Source organism: Neolamprologus brichardi, chromosome 17 (genome assembly GCF_056152115.1).
Source record: "Neolamprologus brichardi isolate AB-2024 chromosome 17, ASM5615211v1, whole genome shotgun sequence".
NCBI lineage: Eukaryota > Metazoa > Chordata > Actinopteri > Cichliformes > Cichlidae > Neolamprologus > Neolamprologus brichardi.
The window spans coordinates 19,235,387-19,252,552 of NC_142120.1; the positions used below are offsets into that span (position 1 = coordinate 19,235,387).

General features: G+C 41.0%; 1 protein-coding gene across 4 annotated transcripts in view; it reads left to right on the forward strand.

The window, feature by feature from the left end:
* Positions 1-17,166, forward strand: part of usp6nl (USP6 N-terminal like) — a 99,570-nt gene that overhangs the window by 49,529 nt on the left and 32,875 nt on the right. For 3 of the 4 annotated variants that reach the window (XM_006780945.3, XM_035908824.2, XM_006780943.3), the window contains one exon: positions 13,448-13,521. In XM_006780945.3, the coding sequence (XP_006781008.2) occupies positions 13,448-13,521 (74 nt within the window). Of the gene's footprint in view, positions 1-3,647; positions 3,775-13,447; positions 13,522-17,166 lie in introns of those variants that run through there. The other variant, XM_006780944.3, reaches the window with a different exon arrangement.

Genomic DNA, 17,166 nt, shown 5'->3' on the forward strand with positions numbered 1-17,166 from the left:
AATGGGCTTTGATATGGGTTAAATGATATATATTGATGTAATTGTATGTAGATTATTAAGTTTTAAATATCATATTTTTTTTACAAAAGGAAAAAAATCATGAATAAAATGAGTAAATAATCGACTCTCAGGCTGCCCTGCAGGAGGCTGCTTGTTCCGCTTGTAGGTTACTGCAGCTGTTCTCAAATAAAGTCAACACCTGGCACTTCACTGCATTCAGACTTCCTTTGTATTTGTAGTACAAATGAGTCTGCCCTCATGTAAAAGCACCTGTTAGCTCTGCATAGCTCGTTGTCTTATCGTATCAGTGGCCGATCAAAGTGAAAGTCCAGCAAATGAAGCCAAACTGAAAAACTGCTCTCCTTTCTAGATCCTAAATCTATCTTTTCTGTTCTTGAGTGCAGCACAGAGCACCAGTCTGCTTAGCCAGCATTACCCAGCATGCCTTTAGTGCAATGTTATAAACCTGCAGTTATCAGTAGCTGTGGCTCAGGAGGAAGAGCAGGTTATCATCCAGTCTGCTTGCTAAAATATCCTTAGGCAAGATCCTGAACTGCAAGCTGCACCTGATGCGTTCTCCGGAGTGTGAATGTGTGTGAGTGTTAGATGGAAAGCCCTAGAAGAAAGAGTTTCTATAAATGTGTGTGAGAATGAGGCTTGTAGTCCAAGTAGAGTACGGTGTGCTATATAAGAACCAGTCTGTTTAACACTCATTGTCTGCTTCATGGGTTATTGTGTGGTGTGAGGTCTGACCTGTTATAAATGGTCTTTTATCGTATAATAAGAATCAGCAGTTAGAAGGATGCACAGTCTCTCAATCCACTCCACTCCACAGTGACATGAATTTTTAAACCAGAAAAAATACTGCAAAGTAGTTGCTACGTTCTCCAGGGGGTTTGTGGGCAAGCAACAAAAGGAGTCCTTCTATTGTATCGCTGAAGAGTCTACTCACCAGTGATACTCTTATTGCTTTTCAAGAATATGGGTTCAATAAAACTCTATTGTAAGTTTTTTTTTTCTTCAAATACTCTAAATGAAATCTAAATCTAAAGATTTTGCAAGTTTTATTTTCCTTTGCAGATAAAACTGTGTATTCGACTGCATGTTGTTCAGGTATTTTTATTGAAAGTGTGTGTTGTGTGAGCCTGGTGACTAGATCAGTCCTCAAGATAGTTCCAGTACAACTGCGCTGCAAACACACACAGGATGAAACTACACGACTGAACTTGGGATTATTTTTCAGAGTAGTGACACGTCATGAGTCATCGTGCGCATTCTCTCGTATGTTTTGTGTTTTACTTGCTGCTTGATGGTAGTTTTGGCTGACAGCACCAGGCTCACCCACCAAACTGCCTGATCTCACATACAGAACTGAAGACAGGAAACAGATAGGGGTTAAAGGTCACGTGTTCCATCCCTTTTTTAACAAGGTGATGTGAGCCTCACGTTTCTTAGTTTTTTGAGTTTCAGCTCAGTGATGTTTACAACAGGCCTGCTTTAAACTGAAATCTATGCTTTTTAAATCCAGGTGACTGGGTGCCCACACCCTTTCCCCACAGCTGTGTCAGAAATCCTTTTACATGTAAATATAATCAGAATCACAGCACAGCTATGACAATTTTGCCAACCGGTGTCACTGTTCCAATATCAGTGTTTTAGCAGTGTTTCAGCCACTGCTTCTTACTCATTCTGTTGTTTGTGTGGTTCAAATGCTCATTTGTAGCATTTGAGATTACAGATGATATTTTGTTTATGAACCTACATGCATACCTCTTATATTAGTCAGTATTCAGTTGGCTAACACTGCCATTGTTTTATGGTTTGTTCCACTTTATAGGAAGGTAGGGCTAGCTGTAGCTTTCTTTCATGGTGACTGTCAAGTCAGATTATAACCACCAAGAAACAACCAATGACAGAAAGAATCTCTTGATAAAAAGATGGTTTCCAGGTAGACTGTGCAAGACATTGTCCACAGAACTGCAGTATTCAGCCAATATTTTAATTCTTTCTGATATTTAAAATCTAAAATTATACATGTAGATACAATAAACGGAGAACTTCTTGACTTTTTTGGATGTTGTTTAATTGATCTGTGTCTGATTGGCTCAATGTGTTTCCTGTTTAAATGGCAGCTGTAGTCACAACCCTGATGACCGCTAAATGATGTCGTAAAGGTGATTTAAATGTAATTCTGATTTATTTACTTCGGGTTTGTTTCCAGTTCTGTATCTGAGGACACGAGCTTTGTTTCAAAGATTTCAGTGCTGATATACTTCAGTGTAAATAAGACTGAGTTTGTAGTTTCATGGTGTAAATCTGTATATTTGTCTGTTTAAAATTCAAAAGCAGAGTAACCCTTTAAAGAGAGATGAGCTTGCAGACAACGCAGAGGAGCTGAAAGCTGTACAGCCCCACCCACTCGTTTCTATCAGTGACCCCAGAGCTGCAGAAGTGATAACAGCCCTTCAGTCCCATCACAAACACACACTTCCTGTAACGATACCACACACAGATAGAGCTGAGATGACACGACTTCTCTTTCTTTCTTTTAGTTTGTTGATCATTTTATTTTTTCTTGATCATTTTCATGTTTTTATCTGTCTTTTTCCTTTTTCTTTCGTTCACATTCTTGATCTTTGTCTTTATTTCAGTTTTTCTTTCACTCTATCGATCTTTCTTTCTCCTTCCTTCTTCTTGATTAGTCTGTCTTTCTTTCTTTTACTTTGATCTTTTGCTTCTCTCCTTTCTTCCCGATCTTTCTTTCACACTTTGTCTTTCTCTTTCACTTTCTTCATGTTTCTTTTACTTTTTTCTTGAACTTTCTTTCTCTTTGTTCTTTTATTCACATTTGTGATCTTTGTCTTTACTTCAGTTTTTTCGTTCATTGTGTTTCTTTCTTTTAAGCATTCTTTCTTCTTTCATTCCTTTCTCATCTTTCCTTTTTTACTTTTTCTGACTTCCTTCACATTCTTGATCTTTCACGCTTTCCCTTTCTTGAGCGTTCTTCTTCTCTTGTGTTTTTTTTTTTTTGCTTGCGTTGCCTGTCGCTCGTTTCCCCAGCACCGCCCTGCCTCTCATCTTCGATACGCCACATCATAAGACCCGTCATGGTACATCACATCCATTTCATAATGAAGTTTTAATGGAAACTGTTTATCATCATACTGCCATTGTCTGTCTCTCTCACTTTTTCCCAGCTTGCACACCCCATGCTCTCTGTCTCCCAGAAGCAGCACAGCAAAACCTTTGCACACATTTTTGCTTCATTAATAAAACATTGCTTTGTCATGAGCGGTAAGCATTTTGAGTTTTACAAGTACATTTTGTAATCCTACGTGGAATTGAAAGAATTCCTCTGATTCACATTTTATTTTTGTTGTTGTTGGTTGATGTTTGGAAAATCTGTGAAAGTTTCTTCGGCTGTCTGGAAACAGCGATTCCCTCTGTCTTTTCTCTCTGAATAGAGCTTGTTGTTGTTGTTGTGTTTGGGTGGCGAATGTTGTGAGTGGGAACGGCTCACTCCTGAAGTCAGATTTCTCTGTCCGAGTCTGTCTGTGAAACAAACGGCGGCATTGTGACAGCAGCAGCAGCAGCGGCTCTGATCTCACTTCTCTTTGCTGCTCGCTCATATTTCCTCTCTTTCTGGAGCACTGGGTAGTGACAGTGATGGGATGAGGTAGTGCATGTTATCTCTTGGTGTTTTGGACTTGGCTGAACCGTGACCGATGCGGACTAAAGCTCGCTCGGACGATCCACAGGATGTCTTGAAAAGAGGTAAAAGAAGTCAATTGTGGAGTTCCATTCAGTTTCTCTGTGTTGTTGGCATGTACATAGATGGTATGTGAGGGACATTCTAGCTGGGTGCCCTATGATTAGTGTTTGTGGTCTAAATGGATCGTATAAATTTATATTAAACTGGTCTGTTGGCTCACAATGTCCTGCTGACGTGGTTTTAATTCAGAGCGTCTTGTGATTTTTACACCAGTGATTGCAGTGACTGCCAGATAATCATCTCCTTTCCAAATGCAAAATCCAGTGAAAGTTTAAATATTGGTCATAGATTCCAACAATATATCTGTATGTACGTTTTTCTTTTTTTTAAGACTTCCAAAGTTAATCAGAAACTTGACACTCTCACTGTACTGTATGTAGGCCACTACACTACGGAGGACCAAAGCTGCTAAAATTATATACAAGTAAATAAATGGGTCGGTCAATACGTTAGCGTGCAATTAAATAGTTGCTGTTTTTGTTGTTGGCCTTTATTTAGCCATTAACCCAATGGCATACTGCATGGTTTTTATTTTGATTTCATGATTTGTACTTAAATAGAAAAATCACTTACTATATCTGTAATTTCTTTCACGTATATATATTTTATATGATGAAACTGGGCTAAACTTGAGTGTGATCTCATGGCAAATATTGACTGGATTTTATTGGATTGGATTTTATGTTGAGTTTGACTTTTTGCTCAAGTTTTTATTAGGTGGGACCATCTGGACAAAATCTCCTGTAGAACTGTCAACTTTCTGACAATTTAAATGCCAAAACCTTTCATGATTTAAACTTTTTGCCATCCATACAGACTCTGTGTTTAGTGAACTCATGCTAATATTACAGTTCATTAGGATCTAACAGCTAAGACCAACTTTACACCATGCAACTTTTCAAATGATTTCAGTGTCACAGACAAATGTCAGATGTTTGTCCATCATCTTGATCATATGGTCTTGTAAAAAGTCAGTCAGAGGTTTCTTATATCAGTCTTTTTCACATTTGGATTTGATGTCAGTCCTGACTAATTACTAGCATAGCTAGCATGGAGGAAGGTAGCAGCAAAGGGTCGACAGCTTTTGCCAAAAAGTTCCTGCTCCGTTTTTCAAGACCTGCTATCCTTCGAAGTTTTCCACCAGAATGCATGTAAATAATGTCCTGGACGGCTCGGTGGGCTCTGCAAAGTCTTAAAAACCAATTTATGACACAATCCCTGTAGATGTGAGCAAGCGCCAGGTTCTGGCTTTTTCTTTCTAATTCCTTTCAAAGTCTTCTAGTGCACGGGAGGCATGTGAAGTGTTACGCAGACTGGTGACACTTTGCACACAAACAGCAAATGATGTCACCGCACTTAGTAGAAGATAAGCAAGTGCAGACATTCAACAGTAAACTGTCATGTGCCACTTCCAAATATAAAGCCCTGACAGCGGAATGATAACAATGTGTGCTGATAGTGGATTGTGAGGTACTGTGGACTGTCTGCTGATAAATGTGTGAGCCTTCTGACATGAAGGTGCTACAAATTAAATGACTTTGACAAAAAACTATTTTCTCCTTTTTTTGGCTTTGTTGAAACAAGCAGAATTTTAACTTCTCTTTTATCTTAGCTGAGAATGTGCCACGGGTAATGTGGGAGTTAATTATTTGTCTGGTTGGAGTCTGTGATTATTGGCTGCTGGGTGTCATTCAGAGGTTTGTATCACGTTCCTGCAGTTGCGTTGAGGTTGGAAATGAAGACTGGGTGAGGCAGATGATTGTTTTGGAGGCACAGTAATAACACATGCTTCTCTAAAGTTGCCTCATCTGTTTGTTGTGAAGTGGGAAACTTGTTCTGTGAGTGTGCTGAGTTGCGTTACTGATGCATTACTTATCTAAAAGAGCCGCTTGTTTCAGTCAAACGTTAAGTAGCATTAATATTGTGAAATTGTGGCTCCATAGTGTAGCCATTTACACATTTGTCTAACAAGTGAAAGCTTCAGGAGGAGACTGAAATCATTTTGGGTGCAAAGATCTGCCAAATCAAACATGCGGAGCTGCCCTATGTGGCGACCCCTTGTAAATAAGGGAGTGGCTGGAAGTACCGGCACAGCTTGCAAACATTCAATATTAGATGTGGCTTTCATGGGAAAACTAGTGATGCAACAACAGAACAATCTGTTGCAATAATAATCATGTTTTTTAACACTTACACAAGTGTTTGATCTGTAAAATGTTTATTGTAAGTGCTAAAAGCCAAGTTACAGTCACAGCCAGTCACTCGTTATACACATTTAATCACTGATATATTTTAATATAAGAAAAAACATAAATTTACTACATAATAAATTAATACTCCCGTGGTAAATGAAAGAAGCCTGTCATTGTAATAATTGTAATAAATGTATGTATAAAATTACAGACAAGTTCTGTTAGCTCATTGCACAGACTACGGAAGAGGATTAGGGCCACCGGGAAGGGGGGGGATGGAAGTGGGCAGAATTGTGACTTTTTTTTCTCAGAATTTTGATTTTTTTTTCTCAGAATTTTGACTTTAATCTCAGAATTCAGAATTTTTTCTCTGAATTCTGACTTTTTTTTTCAAAATTCTGGAAAAGAAGAAAAAAGAAACATGCCCATTTTTAATTTTTTTTTTTTTTTTCTTTTCCGGTGGCCCTAATCCACTTCCGTACACAGACTGCCTTGTAATCATAAAAAGGAAAAGTTTTATTAAATGACAGAATATTTCCTGTTCTTACTCTAAACCCACTGTAATTGCGGTGCCTTATGTAAAGCACAAGTCACTCAGATAAATTTGCAGCAATTAACCTTTGGGGAATTTAGATCTTATACACAAGTTATAAATGCAAAAGTTCATCTTTCAGTGAAGAAAAATGTGCTAAGTGTGTTTTAAAAGTGTACAGACGTGCAGCTTTTCAACCTAAAAATCGACGCGCAGAGGCTGCCTCATCTTTTTAAATGTCAGGCTGCCGCAAACTTTCAAAAGGCCAAATGGTTACAGAAGTGAAAACCCTCTGGAGTTAAAATCTCTGCAGTAAAATGTCCAGCTCACCTTTACTGGAATATACTCAGTACAAGACTTTACTCCTGTTTTTGAATTGATATTTATATCACAGATGAGGGGATCATTGGTTTGCATTGCTTTTAACACATTTTGCATGTTTAGCAAGCACACAGTGAACATGCAGGTCTGAATACAGGTCACACGTGGCCGTCAGCTTCAAAACAAAGCGTGAGCACCGAAACAAAAGGTGGGAAATTAGTTCTTCTCCAATCAAGCCTGTCCTCTTTTATCATAGTTCTTATAATTATTCCTTTTTCTGAACAGATAGCATCTATGAGAGGGTAAGAGATGCACTAACAATGGGTGGAAGAGCAGCAAAGAGCTGTAACAGGCGAGGACTCCTTAAGATAAAGAACAAAGAGGGCTCATTACAGCAGCCAAAAAAGGGCTTAGAGAACAAGAAAGACCGTGATTATGCTTGTCATGTTTTACATTGTCTGGGCTGATCTTTAACAGCAAGTGATAAAGAGGAAGAAAAACAAAAATACTCTCCACAACACTTCCTGTCACATGGTTAGAGCGGCTCCTAGAGGAATTATCAGCTGGAGGCTTCATCCTTGCATCTGCTCTTAAATTTCTCTTAAATATACATGTAGTCAGTCAATGCCGGGGCTCGTTGCTTACGTTTGTTTACGTTATTTCAAGTAAATGTTCCTGCTCCATATGTGCATCTTAAAATCTTCTAAAAGAGCTGTGCATGATTAAGAGTTCAAAATATGAATTTTTATCTTGTGCCAAACCTTGGTGCAGACCCTTAGTGGATCCGCAGTCTGAAAGAAACCTCTTGGGCTACGGTTGGGCCATTTGTGTGCCTTACATGGTCATATTAGGCATGTTCATTTTCAGTGACATCACACAGAGCTCAAAGCAGGAAAAAGTGTCTGAAACTGAGTTTTCAGATCAGTTTGAACCTGACCTCGATATTTAAAACCTTGGCTATGTTCAATATAGTAGAACACGGCAAAGTGTTCTATATGACAGGAAGTGACCTCCAGCACAGTCGCCTCTCCCTGACCTTGGTTCTGCTGAAGGTTTTGTCCAGTTAAAAGCGAGTTTTTCCTTCCCACTGTCATCAGTTGCTCAATTGTATTATTGTAGGGTGTTTACCTTACAATATAAAGCACCTTGAGGTGATTACTGTTATGATTTGGTGCTATATAAATAAATTAAAATACGGAAAAGCAGAAAAGGTCTTCTTTAAAGAATATTAACGTCTTAGGTTGTAGTCCAAGAAACAGCCATTTACTCTGATTCTCTGTTGCTCCTGAACATTTGCCATTTGTCAAGCAATTCAAATTTCTCGGCATGATTCTTTGGCAGCAGGGGACCCCTTCCTAATGAAAGTCTGTCAGAAGGGTTAGCAGCACCTGAAGCCAGCATTAAATCTGTTTCTCTGTTAAAGCTTTTATATTCCCCCAAACCACCGTGGAGTCGTTCTTTCACATACCTGATGTGCTCAATATGCTGATGTAAGAGGCTTTAGGGCTGCAAGATTACATTAAAGCAGAAAATGCCGTGTGAGCTTCCTACCTGAGAACTGCACTCACCTGTTCAGTGGTAAACCCCACAGGGGGGGGAAGTGGTACCTAACTTCCTGAATACTTCATGAGGTGTCCAGTTGTCATGTGTGAACACTTCTGAGTGCTGACACCAGTTCACTCCTGAATGCATCGTGCAGAGCAGGAGTGAAGGGCAGAGGTGGGGACGGGGTAGCGCCCGGCTGGGAGGTGACGGGCGAGGACATTTTAGTCACAGCGGGGCAGGGACGGTTAGACGGAGCCTCGTCGGCCTCGCCGCTGGGGTCTGACTGGCAAATTAGAGAGCGGGAGGTTGAAGGTCAGCTCCGTGGGGGGGCTGTAGTCTGGAAAGAAGGATAAAGGGCAGTGACAGGAGCGAGGAAAATCCCACCCCCAAATGTATAATTGCTGTTTTGATGCTCCCTCAATGTTTGTTCCTGTTTATCTTATTTCTACTTCACAAGCTACTCTGTTGTCTTTTTTCTGGTGCTTTATTTTGCCAAACCAGTTTGGATAAACCTGAAGGATAAACACAAGAACGTCTACATATCACAGATAACTGAAGTTACTTGATTTTGAGGCTTCTGTCCAGTTAAAGCAGCTGAAGTGACTTTAGTCAGTGTTTTCATGTGTGTGCATGAAGCAGTTTATTTAAATAATCAAAGCCCATCAAGCTCAGAGGAGATTTATCTTCTCTTTTAGCTTATTTTGCAGCACTTTTTTGTACTGCTCACTCTCTCCAGTCTGATCAGACTGAGGGATCGTGCTCAAGGGATTTTAAATAAGGACTGCAGAACTGTCCCACTGCACTGTGGCTTCAGAAACAAATCAATCAATCAATCACCTCTTTTTATAACACATAGTGTTATCATTTAGATGCTTAATTGCTATTAAATTCAAATTCAAATTTTATTTGTCACACACACAACCATACACAGTATGACATGAGGTGAAATGCTTGTAGCTGTGCAATGCAATGCCTGACCATTAAATTACAGTGGTTTTACAGTATTTACAATTTACAGGTTATACAAAATTTACAGATTTAACTTAGAAATTTACAGTAAAAATGTGCAAATAGCAGAAAGAGATTATAAATTATAGGAAGTGTGCATGAAGAAAAACCAGAGTGCGTGTGGTGATGTGACGTGTGTGGGAGAGTTCAGTCCTACACCTGGTTCAGGGCCCGAATAGCCTGGGGGAAGAAGCTCCTCCTCATTCTCTCTGTTTTGTCCTTAAGGGAGCGGAAGCGCTTCCCAGACCTCAACAGTGAGAAGAGTCCATTGTTGGGATGGGATAGGTCCATCAACAATCTTAATAATCTTCCTAGCTTTGGTCTTGCACCGCTTGGTGTAGATGGACAGCAGGTCAGGGAGCTCTGATTGAATGATGCGTTCGGCTGAGCGCACCACTCTTTGCGGAGCTCGTCTGTCTATTAAATAACCTATTAAATAACCATATTAACCTGATGTAAAGTAGATGAGCCAGAATTTTTGCATATTTAGCGTTATTCCTCAGTTTTCTTTTCTTTTATTGGACATGGATATTTCTATTTCAAAGGTTTGGTTTGGCACATGCAGGTTTGTGTCATAATGTGACAAAATTAGTAGAAGTTTGACTTCCCCACAATTAAATTTGCAATAAAGTTCCTAATTTGAGTCACCATTTCTCCAGCTGATGACCATGGTGTGCAGCATGTCAAAGTCATCTTTGGAGGTTCATTATCAAACATATTTCAAGAGTCCTAACATGAAATGCCACATAAAATCTTCTACAAATGGCCATAAACCCTCTGGAGCAAGTCAAGAGCTCCTTGGTTGCAAATAAAAACATCGACCCGATCTCCGTCACAGACGCTGGAGTGATCCTTAAAGCATGAAAAGGGCTCTAATTGCATTTATCTAAAGTCAGACCGCTGTGGAATACTAATATGGCTGTGAGGGTCTCAAAGTTAGGGCTTAGCTTTAGTGCAAAGAAAAGACTGAATCCCATTTCCTCCCCAATTCCTCACCCGCTCACTATGGGAACCACAGGGCCTCTCGGGCAGGATTTCCCAGCAGAAAAAGTCTTTACTGTATTTGTTTATTTGCCCCAGACAGTTTGCCTTGCTGTGTACGAACGTCTCTTCCCCCATCCCCTCGCTCGCGGCGTCTTCTCCTGCAGAGTGCTCTTGGCAGCCCACAGCCACATGCCTTTCACTGACACACACCATCCTGTCATAAAAATGCCAGCCGGCTCAATAAGGAGAATGTTTGTTCGCAGCGTTTTGGAATTCCCGTCTTGCCTTTCCTCCAGTTGAACCCCAGAGACCCTGAGAGGAAGTTGGAGAATGACTGGAGTCAAATAAAGAGCTGCAAAGGGCTGAAAAGCTGGCAGAATAAGGATCATCATCACTGACTGCTGGGGGTTCAGTGGTAAAGGGTTAAAGAGGGCAAAAGCCAGCAGTTTGAGATTTGAGGTTTTTATAGCTGACTATATTATTTTCATACTTCTTATTGTTTTTTGTCATTAAAAGATCAGGCGCTGGAGGGCCAGACTGCATTTACTGTCAGCTGCAAGTTCTTGTAGCTTTGGAAATGCCTCAACTTTCCCTCTTGTGTCATCGTCTGGTCAAATTCCAAATGTTTCCGATCCATATATTTGTGAGTCTCAGAAAGTTGACTCTGTTCACCAGCACGTTGTGTTTTCAGCAGAAGAGTTTCGTCACTCAACCAAGTGACTTTCTCAGTCTCAGCTCACTGCAGGTTTCCCCGACCTTATAAACAGTGCATCTGCATAAAGACTGAAGCTTGCACCTACTGCCTAACAGTTAACTTTGTGGGATCTGGGTGATTGAGCATGCATCAAGGCAAGTCTCTAGATTAAGCTTTACTCGCAACTCATCAGATATGAATGCTTCTAAGCAAATGGAAATCCTATAAAGGAAGAGCTGTACTGGCCTGATTGCATGTTAAGAGACTTGATCTGAAATGTAGCGTGCAGCCGAACCCCGACCCCGAGGAGGTTCATCAGTGACCTGGCAGATGTTATAAGGTGGAGGATCTTTTTGTGTCTCACTAAAAGGCACAGAGTAACTTTTAAGCCTCAATTTTCAGCATGCATTGTTATTTTCTGTGCAGATTTTCTTTTCCCAGACCTACCTGAGCATCTTTGGTGCACAAACTGACACTAAAACACAAACAGAAACCAGCGATTTATGTCACTGCCACCACTTCTGCTTCCTATTCATCGCCCTTTTACGGCGCTGATTACCTCTCTGAAACCGTGCTCTGTACCGAAGCTGAGAGACGCCTGATGTTGACAGAATCTCAGTATTTAGCGCCGTGGAGTTAGCAGTGAACACACTGAAGGCTTTTCAGGCCTTGGGGTGATTTTACGGTTTACCATCCAAAGGTTTATTAAACTCTTTTCTCCATAAAGACGACATTTGATGACCTCCTGTGCACCCTTGGCACTTCAGTATAGGTATAAAAATGTAGTTTGACGACCATTTGAGTAGATTCTGGGTTTTTTCCAGAGTTCAGAAAAGAACTTTAAAAACCTTCTAAAATGATTTTATTGCTTGTTATTTTTCACCCATCTAACATCCATCTTTGGATCTCTAAGGTTATCTTGATCTTGAGGGCTGGGACAGTGTAGCGTAGATGTTCAATAGGCTTCAGGATGTACCTTGTAAGCATTTTGTCCTCCTAGGTGGTCATTTTATGCTAAATTCAGAGGGCTCCATGCCTGCTACTTCCCCTTCCCACTTCCAGGTATTGCTCACTACAAGGCTTCCATTACTACATGCTGCACACCAGATTCAACACAAACACAATGTGACTCCAATTTAGAGCTTTGTTAGCACACATCCAGTGTTTGCTTGTCTCTCGCAGCAAAATCAGGAAGTATGTGTGTAAACTGCTGTTGGAAATGCAGATTTACAATCACAGAATAGTGAGGTGTGTGTGTGAGAGGATAAACACATTTAACACTCACACAATGTGACGCGTAGGCTGGGAAAACACTGGAAACCTTTCTGTGGCGCGGTGACGTCCTCGCCACGGCAGCTGTCAGTTTAAAGCAGCCACACACACACACACACACACACACACACACACACACACACACACACCGCCTGAGGTCAGACTGACACGCTGGACGTGCCGCACTGAAGCGTTTCCTTCTGACTGGTTTGAAGAGTGTGTGTTGAAAAGGGTGTGTGCGTTCTCCACGTCAGCTCTTGGCACACTCCGAGGGAGCCGGAATAACACACAGCACGTCTGTGATGACAGGATAATCGGATGTGTGTGCGCCCCAGGGCTGAGTTTAGCTAACAGCAGTGACAGTTACAACACCTAAGAAAACTTACAGGAGGCCCATTACTGCCCTGGTTTTCAAGGAAAATGTAGTGTAGCAAAAATCACATATTCTGATTGTCGAGGGTTAGGATAAGTTTATCTCTAGTGTCCTCCCAAAACGGTCCTTCAACCAAATCGGTTTGAAGTAGAGGCCCACTACTTCAAACTGTTCCCTGCATCATGTGTTACACCACTAAAGTAAAGAGACAGGGAAAAGAGATCACAGGGATCAAAAAACCACCCTCATCAACCTCCATCACCCCCAGAGGGGAAGCAGGGAGAGGGGAGTTAAAGAGCTGCTAGATACTGTTAGGTTGGATTAGTAAAATAATAGCTCATTAGTACAGAATATAATAAAACAGCATTGCTTCATAAGGTAAAAATGACTCAAAATAAGCAAAAATCTAAATGAAGTACTATAAAAACTGAGTATAATACCATCAAGTGGCTCTATGAAGAAAAACAGGACATCTAATATACACTAAACAACACAATTTAAACAAAAGTGGTTCAGAAACATCTTTTGAAAACCGGGATTGCAAATGTATTTAAATGAAGTGCAAAATATAACTCGATCTCTTTTAATGTGGCTTTTTTTTCTTTTGGTGAATTTATCCTAAAATAATAGCAGTGTATATATTAATATCCAGCAAACCTTTATTCTAAGTTGCTGTTGCTGAACTTGCTTATGCTCAACACCCAATCATCTTCTCTCCTCTCTCCTCCCCTCCCCTCTTTTGTTGTCTCTCCAGCGTCTGATACCGAGCAGGATGCAGCGGTGAAACTTGACCAGGAGCGGGCTGAGATAGTCGCCAAATATGACAAGGTACGGCAAACGCTTCCTTCAGTCAGTGTGAAAGCACACAGAAGCTTTGGTGAAGCGGAAAACCTACAGCAATTACTTTTTTTTCTCCCTCCTGTGGTCATCCGAAGCCAAATTCCAGCCACTCAGTCATGCTGAGACTCCACCAAACTTCATAACACTGTGGTGAAATCCCTCCATAAATCACTGCCTTATTGCCCGTGAAACACAATAATAACAGCGTGCCGTGTGCAGAATGTGCCGCCGTGTGATTTAATCATTTTCATAAATTTCGAAAGGCTGTGATTACTGCGCAAGAGCCACATTTCAGATGCAGCATTCTCAGTGAAAATTAACATGCAAATTATACATCTAAAAGCCACCGTTGTCTTTCCAGTGTGTGTGTGTTCAGTGGGCCGTGCGTTATCTGTGTTAGAGGGGCAGAGAACGACAAAAATCCCTCCTGCAGGCCTGAAGGTTTAATAGAAAAGGGAGGAAGCGGATTCGAGTGGTTACTCATTAGACTAAATGAGTGGGTTAATGTGATGTCATGGGCATGGAATGATTTTATTGACTGGGATCCAGAGGTGGCAGTTCCTTCATCCCAAAGCACGCGAATCAGGGGCGTCAAACACGAGATCCACCAATGAATCCCGTGTGGTCCACTGGGTAACTTTGCAAAGTGGGAAAATTGAATTAAATTTAGTAAATAAATCTAATTTGTTAAATAAAGTGCACAGAAACCCACCGCAGGGATGCCAGCATCACTACACAGGAGTGAAAATGTCTGCAGATGTGCACTTTTTCCAGATCTGAAGTAGTTTGAATCATAAAGTTGCTGGTATCTTGATCTGTTGTGATCCATACATTTTAATGTGCAGTGACTGAAGGGTGAATATGGAAAATTAGGCACTGCTGGAAAAAGTACTTACTTTGATTTCTTGTTCAGCCCACTACAGAGCAAACCAGGCCGAATGGGGCTCTTGAAACTGAAGAGTTTGACAGCATACGGTGCTGTGCAAAACCCTCAGTTTCTTTATATGTTGCATCCAAGTAGTAAGACTTTTTAGTAGTTAGTTTTCAAAGCGGTCTTGAGCAAAGTTTTTCTTTGGACATTGGCTGCTTTTTCACTCATTTTCACTCCAGTTCTTTTTTGTTTAATCAACTAAACACTGACCTGTGAATCATTCAAGCATTAAAAAGGCATCAAACTAAAGGGATGAACCAGTGTTCTGTCTGTTCATGACAAACTATGCAAAAAAACTATTTTAAATTGTGTCTTTAGGCACTTTGCTACTAGCAACCTGTCACCAAAACACATAATTTCTTCCCAAACCTTAAATTTAGGCTATAAAACATGCCAAAGACTGGATTAAACACAGGAATAACAAAGTTCTTTGGGAATAAAGTAGTTTCCAAAGAATTATTAGCTGAAAACCTGACATGTCTGTGTATGGTGTGCAGCGTGTCCTTAAAGAATTTCAGAAACAGGACAAGTAGATTACAAATGATCGTATGATTGGGAATGGCCTCATTTTTCAACGTGACCATGACTCCAAACACGCCGCCAATGCAGGAAGAGCAAACCTGGAACATATCAGTCATCAGTGTGTTGTGTCTCCATGTGTGTTTATACACATTTGAATAAATCAATGCACTAATTTCCCATTTTTCTAACAAAATATGAAGAAGGAGGGATTTCTGAAAGCTTTTTAACAGTGTTATGTCTTTATGAAGACTCGTTTGCTCGTTTAGAGCTGCATGGGTCGAGTCTAAACCTAAGCATCACAATTTGAATCATGTCAAAGTCACTCAGTCACCATCAGCTTCCAAAACATGAAGTTAAGGAACAGACTGTTCACTTCCTGCCTGTTATATCCAACACTTCTGACAGGTACGTCACCTAAATCACGTCACCTGTCAGTGGGTTCTCTGTCCTTTCCCCTCATAAAAAAGCCCACTGAAAGCTCCGATATGTCCCCATGCTGCTTGTTTTTTCACAGAGACTTAAAAAAACATGCGCTGCAGCATATTATCTAACAATGTCCAGAAACATGTCAGACTTTTATGAATCAGTATGAAGCATGTTAAATATCGCTGAAGAAATGTTGCTTTTACTCAAAATCTTCAGTTCTCTTGTGGTTGGACTGTATGTACGCGCTCTCGTCCTGAGTGACGCCTCTGCTACCAAGCACGGCGCTATCAGTTGGACCAGCCCACCATGCTCGGTTTGTAAATTAGCCTTTTTAATTTAGTCCAGCAGGCTGCATAATAAGGCTGCCTCATTAAGAGTGAAGAGACCATGGAGAGCGGAGATGATGGAAGTGTGTGTGTGTGTGTGTGTGTGTGTGTGTGTGTGTGTGTGTGAGGCAGAATGAGGCACAATCGGAGCTAAATCAGTGTCATTGTCACTGTTGGGGAAGGGAGGAGTTTAATAGAGTCTGTTATCGCGCTGGCCACAAACGCTCGTCGTCTCATGTCACCCGGTGTACATTTGTGGTTATTAAATATGACTTTTGTCTTTGTGGAATGTGCAGAAGTGACTGGTTTTGTTTCCAAATGACACATCCGCTCAGGCCTGACTGCTGCTGCTGATTGCAGAAGTATGGAGCCTATTTTTTTATGTTGGGTGGCTGCAAAACTCAGTTTTTTTCCAGGTCTCTCATAAGTTTTCTTCACTCACCACATTTCAGTTTTGTTCAAGAAAAATCTGTGTGACCCTCAAGCTTCACTAATAATTTTGGGTGTTAGCCAAGAACAAGATTGTGGGCGAGGGGCTCGGATTTGGAAGGGACTCAGAGCTGGGTTGGTCTCGAGAAGAGCCAGCTGAGGTGTTTTGGGCATGTCCCATGGGAGGATGCTGCAGGGCACACTGGGGAGAGGGTGGATGGATGGATAATTGGCGTTAAAGTCCTTCCCTGGTTTGATATTTATGAAATCAGTGCCCAAAAATCGAATCAGCCAAACGCTAATAAAATGTCTTAAAATGTATTTATTTTTTCCGTAAATATATAGATTTATCTGTGCAGATTTTTAATTTAACAGTTGTGTTCTCTGGAGCATGACTTTTATTCAAACAGTTTGAGAAAGTAAGTCAAGTTCTCACAAGGAGATATAAATGAGACGGCAAAGGTGTGAAATACACCTCAGAACAGGCAGCTGAACGGTCAGAGGTGAAATGACGAGCCTTATTTAATTTCACCCTGAAACTGACACCGAAATGATGATCATGTAGAGTTTGTGACTCTGTGGATACTCGCAGAGCGAGGGGGGGACACACAGATTTCTTCTGATTCCCCTGAGGCGCTCCTCAATGTTTGACTTATCTATTTCAAGGGTGAGTTTCTGTTTGTGCTGAGGGAGCAGTGCAAAAACTGGGTGGGAGCAGAGGGAGGAGACGATTTTTGAAATATTTCACCTCGACATCTGGATGTCAGGCTGACCTGTTAACCACTCACAGCCTTCTCAAGGCTTCGCAAAGCATTTGGCAACCTCCAACAGGCTTTAGCAGCAGAGACATAAGAGAGAGGGGCATGACAATAGAGGTCTATAGAGTTCTGTGACAATCAGAAGCTTAGTCAGTAAACGTAGACTGTTGTACTGACAAACAGCAGAGGTACATGTCCTGTAATTTGCACACAGGCAGCAAAAGTGTAAGCTGGCGGTGAA